The 12,999-nt window shown below is 37.2% G+C and overlaps 1 protein-coding gene across 1 annotated transcript; it reads right to left on the minus strand.

Moving 5' to 3' along the window:
- Positions 1 to 3,037: 3,037 nt before the first annotated feature.
- LOC143274756 (transmembrane emp24 domain-containing protein 2-like) lies at positions 3,038 to 11,457 on the minus strand. Its single transcript, XM_076578674.1, has 4 exons — positions 11,172 to 11,457; positions 7,774 to 7,981; positions 6,706 to 6,813; positions 3,038 to 5,120 (listed from the first exon to the last, which is right to left on the minus strand). The coding sequence occupies exons 1-4, from the start codon at positions 11,355 to 11,357 to the stop codon at positions 4,996 to 4,998; spliced, it is 627 nt and encodes a 208-aa protein (XP_076434789.1). The 5' UTR covers positions 11,358 to 11,457; the 3' UTR covers positions 3,038 to 4,995.
- Between the last annotated feature and the right edge of the window lie 1,542 nt (positions 11,458 to 12,999).

The raw sequence follows: 12,999 nt of genomic DNA on the forward strand, positions 1-12,999 counted from the left end.
TACAACTATATATATATATATATATATATTATGTATATATATATTTCTGTCTTTTTTTCTCTTGTATGTATCAAACCAATCCCAGTATTACTGGCAAATGGGTGCTAAAATAACATGCAAATTATTGTGTATTTTATTTTGTTACACCATGTCATTATTAATGCTATGCTCCAGCTAACCCCCCAGTTCCCAGTTCAGGCTCAACTAGTCAGATACAGAGCCATATTGTAACTCTAACTTGTGATCTGTGCATTTGTCCATTCCTATTGCATTGTACCAGACTGATGATTACATTTGGCCTTTTATATCATTTTATTTTTCCCCCATTTGTATTATCCCCCCTTTTGTTTCTTCTTTTTAAATTATCCTTGCTCTTCCTCTGTGGCCGTCATCCTGTTATTGTCATGTTTCCTTGTTTCTCTATGACTCAAAAGAGTTAATGGGAATAAACAAACTCTGAAACTCTCCTCCCATCACCCCACGTCCACCACATCTTTCACCCCACAGACTATAATTCTGTTTAAAAGTCCGTGCTTTCTCCTCCCCCTTCCCCTCTTTTCCCAACCCTCCACTTTTTTGTTGTTCCCTCTCAGACCGAGTAGATAAAAATAAGTGTTTACATGATAGTAAATATAAGCAGAACACAAAAACACCCACCCACCCATCCACCCCCCAAAAAGACAATACCCATAACAGTATTGATGACAACCGTATTCCAAACGGGAACATTGTTTTGTAGAAGTATCTGTATGTGTGCATGCGTGTGTGTGTGTGTATGTTATGACTTTCAACATTTTTTTCTAAATGCCCCTTTAAAAACATACATATATATTCCTTCATTTCCATGTTGACAAATTTCTGTGTCAGTGGATGCCAATTCAGAGTTTCTGGATCATGTGTACTTGCTTGCACACATTTGTTGGTGCACTTTCATCTGGAAAGACCCAAACGGCTGATTGCTGTTTTGTTTCTAGATCGTACTGGTACACCCATGTTTTTCATCCCCTGTTACGATGTCTCAAACACTATCTGATCATCCACCATCAAATTTTCGCAACATCTAGGTACACCATTCACCCTACCCTGTTTCTGCTCTTCTGTCAAGTTGTGAGGTACCCAACAGGCATAATACTTCCTTGCATGGAGGTGTTTATGAAGGATGGTGCTAATGCTCTCTGATGAAATCTTCATCTTCTCCTCCATTTCATCAATGGTGACATGAGGGTCATCTTTGATCATAGACTTCACCTGTACCATTTTTTGTTGTTGGTAGCTTACCACTGTTACAGGTCAGCCACAATGGTCATCATCTTTCAGGGTAGGTCTTCCATGTCGAAACTGCATGTACCACCTAAAGACTTTGGAAGCATTGCTGATAACTCTTTCCCTGGTGAAAGTCGTACAGCATCATAGCTCGAAAATCCCGGTGACTTGGCTCAATTTCATTCTTACATTTCTTTCATTTTGCCTTCCTGAACACAAATATTTTTACATAGCAGAATGAAATTGGACTTTCCACCTATTACACAGCTGTATATGATGACATAATAATGATGATTGTGATTTCAATAGTTCTTCCTATTGTAGATCACTTATGGAAGGGCCCTCTTACAATCATCACATATGCAGTACAGATATTGTCGATGGAATATAATAATTTTTATGCTGGCGACAATAAAATTATGTGAAGTGCAACCAAAAAAATGCAGTGAGCATGTGCACATATTGTCGTCAGTGACACACAGGCAGGGGGGGAAGGGGCGGGGTGAGGTGAGGGGGTGGACAAAGATGGAAACCCTAAGATAGAGAGTGGGGGATAGAGAGAATCAGGGAGATAATCACAGAGAGAGAGAGAGAGAGAGACTGAGTTGGTACGTGTGGGTTACATGTACACATGTGGATGCAAGGATAAGCTACATGGGTATTGGTGTAGTTAGTGGATGGTTGGTTTTGTCAAGTTGGAATGGATGGAGGTATAACACAACTGAGTGGGTGGTTGCAAGCAGCTTCTAAGTCTTTGTGGAAATAGCTGGATGGGTGTATGTACTCTAACAGATGCATGCATGAAGGCAAGTTGTGCATAAATGGGTGGGCAGGAAGGGGTGTAGGCTGGTGTGTATGCTGCATTAACAGTGGGATCAACCAACATAATATGAATCCAACAAGGTGAACCCAAACCCTTCTTCGACCAGTCTGATGGATATCATTTCATCAGTTTGAAAAAATATCTTTTTCAATTTCGGTTGTGAGGGGGTGGCATGAATCACTTCTGAGGCTGGTCCTGTGCTTTTTGTAGATTTTGGAGTACAGTCTTTGCTTATATTGTGTCTGTGTTTTCCACTGAATACATGTCATGTTGACTGCACTAATTTTTCTCAAGGCTACACATTTGCCACAGTTCTGATCAAGCTTGCTTGTCAAAATGTTTCAGAGAAGGCAGATCAAAGTTGATGGCTTTGAGTGAGTGGCATCAGAATGTGTGTCACAGCTTTGATTGTTTTTCTTGTAAAAGCATCTACTGTACTCTTCCTTGTTAACAAGATATTCTGCCATATTTTTATATCCAACTTGTGGAAGGTTACTTTTCCACAAGTTCATCAGGATCAAAGTCATACATATTGTGCAGTTGTTGTTTTAACACCTGTTGACAAATAATCTTTTTTTTTTCTGACACACACTACCTTCTTGTCTCTTTCTACAGCAGAAGTTATTGTTATTATCCCTGATAGTGATACTGTTGTGAGGTTTACTTCACTATGAACTGCTTGAGAAATACGGTTTGCTGGGAATTTGCTTGTGTCCTGCTTTGTCCAGTAAACTATTGATTGAAAGAGTTACTTTGCTGTTTCAATATATATATAATCCTTCAGAAACACATGAAAATGTTTTTTTTAGACCTCACTCTATTTGTCTCAAACCAATCCACATACCGCCCACCCACCCATCCACCCCAAACACACAACCATATGGAGGAGGTAAAGAGAGAAACTAAGAAACAGATGCAAAGAGCAAGAATAAACACAAAAATTGAACCACCAAGACTGTAGAGTCTTTATTAAATATTGACATGTTTGTAAGACACATATACTCACAGGAAATCTGACATTAAAAATGATCACGTATGAAATGTTTTGATTTTAGCTTTTTAGATTTTAAAAACATGTTAATTCTAAATATATATGTAATTGGATCCAAGCAGTCAACCTTTCCAAAAATTATGCATATATATATATATATCATCATTTAATTTGGAACAATTGACTCACATTCAGTTCTTCAAAAGCCAGTCTTCTTTCATATTATGTTTTAATTGACATGGTTCCTAAACTACAAAGTACTGAATGATTATTTAACTAAACTAAAATCCTCAGTGTCGCAGTGAGAAAGCCTTCAAAACTGATGCTACTGCTACTAAAAGCCATCTAAATCGATGCCACTGCTACTATCTCTGACTGAACAAAAGAGCATGTTTTGTGGTAAAGCTCAGTTACACACACACCTGTATCCCTTCAAAAGCTGGCACTTCAGGAGGATCAACATGGAGACACATTTTACAAATTACACTGACAGTGTGATATCGTAATCAACAATAATGGGGGAAACTTTCATAGCAATATAAACTTTCGTTCACACACACACACACATTCACACCCAATATGATTTACTTGGCCAACAGATGAGTACAGCTTGACTCAAAAGAAAAATCTTCATCATGGATATCTAGCCAACAGCTTGCAAGCTGGATCTGCTTTGTGTTAAGAAAAGAAGTTTCTTTTTCAGATCTACTTGCCTGAAACAAATTATTCCTCTGATATGTATTCAAAAATAATGATTAATCCTAAATTTGTAAATTGCTTGTGAGATTATGCACATGCACAAAGACTTGGATCTCTGCCATTCACTTCATTACAAGTAACTGAGCTGGTCCAATACACTCTCACATTGAACTTTTTTTCTGAGCATTTTTATTTCTCTCTCTCCAATGTTCTAAATAATCATCTATCCCTGAAAGGTTGTTTTTTTTTTGGGGGGGGGGTTGTACACAAGATAATCGGAATGAAAATTTACACAGGCACTCAGCTATCAAATTGTACATATGCAACAGGACTAATTAGATGATCAAGATACCAAATGAAGACAGCACACATATATCTAAATTTTAATGAGAAAATAGTTTAAACTTAAAGTGAAACTGTAAAGATGTTATTGGACAAACATGAAGCTGAAACAGTCACAACTTAAAGCTAATATACCATGCCGTGATTGTAATGCCACAGGAACTACCCAACCCATAAAATCAGGACGACAGCCTAAAACTTAAACCCAATGATGAAAATATTTAAGACAATATACTAAACTGAAAGTGGAGAGCACAAGATTAAATGCATGTTCCTTGCAGGGCTCTGTGATATACATGCAACATAACATTATTATGTCCTCATCTGAGTTTGCTCTTGTCACAGTTAATGTCAGTGTTGAGAAAACTGAAAAAAGTGGAATCATTACTGCTGAAAATCTATAGAACTGACTCGCTATGACTTTTATGAAATTCTCATAATGACAAGAGTTTTGTCCATTGTGTAAAACAAGCCAGTTTGCTTATCTCTTAAATTCTCTTGCAGGAGAGATGTCTGCATTTAAGCCAGATGAAGAACAGAACAACAACGCACCATAAAGTAGTTTTCTAAATCAGAGTGCAGTAAGTTTTCGATCTGAGAAACACTTCATGGTTGGTCACTTCTGTCATTTTGAAATTTTCCACTGTAACTTCTAGTGCATCATAACACATATGAAAACTGTGAGATCATCCTCATGTACAGTACTATAACAAACCAAATCACCAACAGACGAAGATCAACAATGTAAATGACATCAGGCTTTTGACACACAACAGATGAACTGATGTCACCGCACAAAGAACAGGCAGGGTACACACTGTATCTATGGCAACAGAAGAAATACAAAAGACATATGACAAAGACAGGCAAGTCAATGTTAAACTACTCTGCGGACTTCAAAGAAGCGTTTAAGGTAGTAGACCTGGCCAAGAGACATAGCCACCAGCACCAGAGCTTCAAAGAATGCCCACAGCACAACCCTGGAGTTGGTGTTGTCATTAACTGAAACAGATGACAGTTCATAAGGGTGTCATTCTGTAGATTTTGCAAACATCTTCAAATATAATGGGTAAATAAAATCTCCGAAGAGATTGGGAAAATAAAGCACCATCACTATGTACATTCAGCATAATCATTTCTTCAGTTTGTACAAGGTCAAAAAAGTTTATAATAGTTTGGGAAAAGGAAGCATCATGAAGAAAAGAAATCACATTGTCAGCCAACAAACACACGGTGACATTCACTTATTCAGTCACAGACGGTGACACACACAAATATTAAAAAGATGCAAAGGAACTGACGCAGTGACTTCTCCAAATGAACAACTGAATTGTTACTCTGCATCTTTTATTTACCTGTCTGCATGCAGATCTATATAAACGTTACTCACTGGCTTGGGGTTGTCTGCCCTTGTTATGTATCAAAATGATGCATTTGCTTACTTTTGAATGTTAAATGCCCCTGATCTCAGCTGGACTTAATTTCTTGTATCATGCACAACATTAGGCAGCATAATATTAATACCATTCATTTTCTTTCTCATTGTGCTTGCCCATCCTGACAGAGAGGGAGCACTTACATTTTGTCAGGCATGGGAAGCACATGGCACCAAAAAATATGAGCAGACGTACACAATGCTATGTCAATGAAAGCTACAGTAATATCATCTGTCAATCAAGCAGGAAGCAGACTTTGGCAGGAATCTAACTTTGGATGAGGTCTCATCATGTGGAATTTGCTGGGTATTAACCTGTTATTTTACTTGCGTCTCTGATTTTAAAATTGTATCTGCCATACATTTACATATGTGTCTATTTCTTTTCATTTTATAAGTTGAGAGAAAGGGCAAAGGCAAATATGAAAGAATTATTATATACTTGTGTCTCTGATTTTAAAATTGTATCTCCCATACATTTACATATGTGTCTATTTCTTTTCATTTTATAAGTTGAGAGAAAGGGCAAAGGCAAATATGAAAGAATTATTATAATAATAGTATACCAAACCAATGTGAAGCACATATTAACATATTATTATTCATTGTGATTATATGACACATGTGATTTTCTACAATGCAAGGGCACATGCAAAGTGACTGACAAGACAGATAAAAATGAAAATGCATGCAAAGAGAAAAAAAGAATCGCCAAAAAACAAAAATGCAGTCTGTATAACCATGTATGAGCATGCATGCAAGCGTGCATGCATGCATCTGTGTGTGCAGGGGGTCTATGGGTGTGTACCTTTTTGTTTCTGCATGTTCTTGGGAAGGAAAAGGAGAGCCAGAAGCAGATGGCGTGTGTGTGTGTTGGCATGCTGGTTTGGAGGAAAGGAGAGTGAGAGACATTCACTTGAAATTTGCAATATCTGGCATTGTGATTATATATCTAAGTTCAGCTTGCTTACCAAACTTTGTTGTACAGCATGTCAGTTTTGCTCATTAATGAGTTAAAAAACGAATAATGAACCACAGCTCAGAACTCCATCTGGACAAATTCTTTATGAATTTCCAATGTCATCAATATATGCATGCGCATGATATATGTGTACACATATCATATTCCATGCAAATGCAGTGGCAACTCACTGGCTCTGTGGACCCGTTCTCTGACTTCCATGTACTCCTGTTCATGCTTGGCCCCAGTCAGAGCAGTGGACAGCTGGTTCACCATCTCTTCCAGCTTGTTGTGTGAACCTGAACAACATTCCACATACATACAACATATCAAAATTATACAGCACTGATATACATACTCTTGGCAACTTGCTAACTAACAATAATTTGTTGTCGTATTTTCCATCACATCCTCAAACAAATGTGTGACCCACATGTATGATTCATGTCTCGTGTGAGGAGCACAGTGCAGTCACAGTCCACACAGTAAAAATCGGCCCAACACCACTTATGTTTGAATGACCAGCAAGAAAATACAGAATATATGACCATTAAAAAGTTTTCTGAATCCAATACAATAATTTGCATTATTTTTGTCAATTTCCTAGTGAAGCAGGTGAGTTGAAAATGGAAAAGATATGGGTCAGGACTGCAGTGTTTACCACTGTCATGCTGCACTGTTTACCACTGTCACACCATGTGCAGACCTACCTTCCTAAAGCCATAAGGTTGGTTTGGTTATGTGATTGACACCAACAGGGAAAGGGTGCACTGATTGAAAAACAGTCATACATTTTTACATGTTTGCTCTTTCTGAGAACTTTACAAAAAATACATTCTACATGAATAAGATAAGATGAATGCATTATATATCTATGTATGCATAAAATGAATGCACTATCGATATGCATGCATGCAAGTATTTAATACCAAGTGTAAATCAGAAAATACCATAATTATAGACATTATATCATTTTAAACTGTAGTCTCCAATAGTAACATACTATTAGAATATTATCATCACCAAACTGTTCAACAGAATTTTTGTTCACTTAAAAACCAGTAATCTATTGTGTAAAGGTAAGTTAACAATTTGTACAAAACAAGCATGTAGATCGCTCTGTTTTGAAAAAGAGTATTTTATTCCAGGCAAAGTATGGCTGATTTGAATCTAAACCAGTGAGTTCAAATGATCTGAAACAATAAAATAATGTAATAAAAGCTTTCAGACATGAAAGAACTGTCATCCTCAAATCTCACCATCAGAATCTGTGCCTTTGTCAGCACCCTGGTCTTTGACATGGTTTCCAGCAATGTCCATGGTGAACTTGATGACCTTGGGGGTCATTGTGGACATTTTGTTGCTGAAGCAGTACCTATACAGGCCATCCATGTGGGCAGCAAAGGTGTATTTGCCATTGGACTCCCGCTCGCCCTCGTGGATCACCTTGTCATCAGGGCCATAAATCTGGAGGGGAAATTTAATATTCTATTTTCAACTTTTTGTTTGTACGTAAACAATATGGCAAACATCGGATACCTATTATGCATATATCATAAATCATCATATGAATTCTAATCTTAATATAGACACTAAGACAGGCAGACTGACAGATAGATCGATCTATAGATAGACTGGTTGATCTATAGGTAGACAGATAATCTATAAAATACATGGTGGAATGGTTTTGAACAAGATTCTTTTTTTTCATCTGAAGACTGAACACAACAAAAAACATTTCTTTCTTGGTTAGTTTCTTGGGCAGATAATTTGCTGGTTTACAAGTATGATTCTACTCTAATCTACACTGTTTTGGAAGTGTGGTGATGGGGTGTCAGGGGAACAATGTCTGTGCAAAATCAGTTTACTGATCACATGTATACATATGTGCACATACTAACTACTGACTGTAAGTGTGAAATTATATTTAAATATCATTAATATGTAATGGTGAGTTAACTGGATTACCAATAACAGCACTGGTTGCAGTAGATGTATTAGTTTCTGCATTATGAGACAGGCAAAGTGAATGACAATACAGAAAAGAATGAAAATGTGTGTGAAGAGAGAGAGAGAGAGAGAGAGAGAGAGAGAGAGAGAGAAAGCCAAAAAACAAAAATACAGTGTGTGTGTGTGTGTGTGTGTGTGTGATCAGGGCCATAAATCTGAAGGGGACATTTCATATTCTAAATCTAATAACCAAGACTTTTTTTAAAAATATATAATTTATAACTTAAATAAGGTATACATTGCTTTTCCATTATTAGTATCAAACAGCTAAATCATGACAGATAAACAGATAGATTGATTGATTGACAGATTGATAAACTGATTGATTGATTGATAGATTGATAAACTGATTGATATCTAGGCAGATACTGAGATAGACAGACAGATAGATAGATAGATAGATAGACACTGAGGCAGGCTGATAGATAGACAGATAGATAAAATAAATAGATCTATAGATAGATAGACAAAGACAGATTTGGATAGATAAATAAATCTAGATAAATAGACAGGTTATGACTATGAGGTATAGTGAAATATGTGGCAGAAAAATGAGAAATGGTTTTGAAAAAGATTTTTTTTCCATTTGGACATGAACAACAGTTATTTCTTTCTTTGGTTAGTTGGCCAACTGGTTGTTGGTTTGCATGATTCTGGAACTTTCTAGAAGAATGGTGGTCAGGTTTGGGGGTAAATGTCAGTGCAAAATCAATTTACTTATCACATACATACATCATTACATGTATAAAATACTGATACAAAAACTGTAAGTGTAAGTGTGAAATTATCTGTAATGGTGAGTTAACCATATTACCTGTATTGTATAACAGCAGTAGATGTAGTGGATTTCTTAGTATGAGCAGCAGAATCAACAGCAGTCGACTTTGTACTAGTAGTAGTAGTAGTAGTACTTGTAGTTGAGGCTGGTTCTGACAGTGTAGAGAATTAGTCATTAACTTATTTTAATGGGCTTCATGGCTCTTAGTCTTAGTCTTGCATTGCTTGTCACTAGTTCTATTTAATTGTTTGTTGGCTTGTTAATGTTTACAATTTTGCATAATTTAATTTGTAATCAATTTTATTTTCAGGCATCCAAAACTGGCAACCAAGAATTTGGTTAAAAAATCTAATTGGGTATGATGATTTGTAAATTATGTAAGTTAGCAATTTTTCATGATCTATTTTTAAATTTAGATCTCCAGAAGGGGCAATCAAGATTTTTTCATATTACATTTTACTTTTTCAGTTTTGTAGGGTCTTCACAAAGAAGATTTTTGTCAGAAGTCAAACTAGTTCAGTAGTTGTAAATTGTGAATTCAAGTAAAAATCTACTTTGAAAGTTAGTTACTCGCTGTTGTGAAAAGTGAAACACAAAACATTACATTAGTATTGCCTTTGTCACATAGTAATCTGGTAAACATTTATCTTCCCTCCACTGTTTAGAATTAGCCATACTCTATACAGTTTGTTTGTTGCAAAATAGATTATGTGAAAACTATTTGCAATATCAATATCACCTATCTGATGAAATGTAATTATGTCCATCTTAATTCAAATCAAACACAGAAACAAACAAAAAAGCCTAAGCCCTAAGTCTTCTTCTTTCACAGAATCATCCGAACACGAAACAATAGAACAAAAAATGTTGTTGCTCTTTTTTGTATTGTTTCACAAAACGTTCAAGTGATCAACTACCTTTTCACAATAAAAGGTTTAATCAATACATCAAAAGTATGCTTTTTGTTATGATAATTCAAACATATCATATATATATATTACAATTATTATTTACTTTATGCCCAGAGTGTTTATATAGCCAAAAGTCCACTCCACTGCATCCAGAATTCATTATAGATCTGACTGTTCTTGTTTTATGTGCACCAACACCTCAAGAGAACTTCAAAATGACAAGTGATCATAACTGGCATTCTGGCCTGTAAAGTGAAAATGTTAATTTAAAAAAACAAAAACAAAAAAAACCTCACAGTCCCTTGTAGTTACACAGTTAATTACAGATGAGACAGTCAAAAATCAACATTTCTCAAAATATTCGTTTTTATAATGTGTCATGTTTTTATAATGTGCCTTCTAATGAATTATAACATTAAATAATTCTAACAACACCAACAAGAAATTAACAAGACATACATTTGAATATAAGAATAATGATGTTGGGTTGGGAAAGAATGTGAAAAAAGGACAATGAGAACTCAGAAAGTAATTTTGAGGTGGAAGGCTGGGACAGAAAAAGAAATAGAAGGGAGCATTAACAAATGAAGTGTGAGTACACACACACACACACACACGCACACACACACACACACACACACACTGCAAATTATTAATCTTTTTTTTTCTTTAATATTTAAAATTATTTGTGAAAGGTTTCACATAATGAGTATATAATTATTATCATTATCAAATAACATAGTTCTGCAAATATAGATAAACTGGACAAAAAATATAATTTTACCACACTTACATCTATGCACGAAATAATGGGAGAAAGTGTACTTTACCAAAGGAAGCATGATTTCCGAGGCCATGATGGGGGATTAGGGGATGAGAGAGAGAGAGAGAGAGAGAGAGAGAGAGAGAGAGAGAGAGAGAGAGAGATTCTTTAGTTTCAAAATAAGGTACGACTCACTTTGATGTCAATGTCGAGAAATCCACCTTCTGCAACTTCGAAAATCAAACTCATTTTTGTTCCCGATGATACTTTATCGAAGAAACATTCCTCTGCATTAGCATCAACACTAATAAAGTATGCTGTTGTGTATTCGGCACACACAAACATTAGAAGAATAATCGTTATCCATGACAGGGATCTCATTTTGGAGCTTTGAAAAATATACCACCAGCCTGTAACACACGTCTTTCTCCCTTGTTGACAAGCAAGCCCAACGATGCCACGTACCGGTTAGGCTCTAATGCGCATGTGCATCAGGTTTCCTTTTCCTGGCAGGTTGCTGGCCACACACCTTGTTTTGAACAATTTTATCCCGGGATAGCATGTTCAAAACGTATGAAATATGATACTTAAAACCATAAATCAGTTCTTTCTTTCTCACAAACGCTTCAAACATCCCCCCCAACCCTCCTCCCACCACCGATCGCCCTCTGTCCTGCCCCCTTCTCTTTTCACAACCCCAGCCCCCCACGCACGTGTGTTGCGGTACAAAATGTCACAACAGCACAAAATGTCACAATTGCGATATTTTCAGTGTTCCGTTTTCGCGGTATAAAATGTCACAACGGTACAAAATGTTGCAATTACGATATTTTTTGTTCTGGTGTGCGTGGCAAAAAAAAATTTCACAGCATTACAATTGTTTCGCATTTGTGACATTTTGGTCCACATTGTCGTAATTGTCAGTCAACTGCGCTATAATTTATCACACACAAATAAACCGTTTTCCGTCCGTCGGTCTGACTCATCAGTTGTGTTAAATACAGTTGAAAAGGTGAGTAAACAATGACCATTGTCACAGACACACGTGGCTTAGTGGCCTGGGGAGTGGAAGCTTCAAAGTTCGATCCCCAGCTCAAGATGCAAAACACAGGCCTCCGGCTAATCACAGGAGGAATGAAAACGGTACCCCATCTCTGCAATGGAAAAGACGATATGGCTGCACTCACTGGAAGAACGGCGAAATGAAAAGACCTGCATCAAGCAGAAAAGATGAAATAAAAGACTCATTCCATCCATTGCATGCTGAGATCCAGGAACCAACAAAAACAGACTAAAGAGACTAACTCTGAACCACCTTGTAAAGGCGAACTAACGGTGTCTTGCTTCCCCTACAACAACAGGTGTAATCCCTGCAGAACTATGAGGAGTGGAAGACAGAGGAGCTGCACATAGTCCTTGATGTTCCTGGAGTAGGCAGAAGATAGCCACATCTATGAAGAACGGAGGAGCTTGACACTCGAGATGCTGGACCGAGACTATCCATGTGACAGATGGACCCATGTCTAACAGATGGCTCTGCTGAGAGTGGCTGAAAAAAAAATGGTGTCGGTATTTTCTCATTAGATTCCCAGATCCTTACAAGTCTACAAACTACAGAGGCGAGGCTTGTGCACTGCTTCATGCAGCACAGACTCCGAATTCCAGAGAACAAGCTGCCTACGCATACAGTCATTCTGACGGACTGCAAATCAGTACTGCAAAGTCTCCTTGCAGGAGAAGAAAGCAAGATCTCGAGAGACATCTGGCAGGCACTGGGGACATGGACCCAGAGGACTGTTCTGATTCTCCAGTTAATCCCATCAGCGGGAATCAGGAGGCTGACAGACTGTCAAAAGGTGGGCAGCACGAGCAATCATGAAGAGCCAGTTGTGAGAGCAATGGAGAAACAAACAACCAAGCTGGATCGGAGGATACTCTCTGGACTTTTTAACAGAGCACAGCAAGTTGTCCTCTTCCGACTGAGAACTGGACATTGTAGAACAATTATGTCGACATTTTACGC

This window comes from Babylonia areolata, chromosome 29, assembly GCF_041734735.1.
Source record: "Babylonia areolata isolate BAREFJ2019XMU chromosome 29, ASM4173473v1, whole genome shotgun sequence".
Lineage (NCBI taxonomy): Eukaryota > Metazoa > Mollusca > Gastropoda > Neogastropoda > Buccinidae > Babylonia > Babylonia areolata.

Bases quoted from the DNA above. Each gene is read 5' to 3' on its own strand.
- LOC143274756 (XM_076578674.1), bottom strand. From the start codon at position 11,357: ATGAGATCCCTGTCATGGATAACGATTATTCTTCTAATGTTTGTGTGT. The intron at 7,982-11,171 runs GTGAGTCGTACC...TTTCCCCTCCAG, and splicing joins TTCTCGACATTGACATCAAA to ATTTATGGCCCTGATGACAA. The intron at 5,121-6,705 runs GTGAGTTGCCAC...CATCTGTTTCAG, and splicing joins AGAACGGGTCCACAGAGCCA to TTAATGACAACACCAACTCC.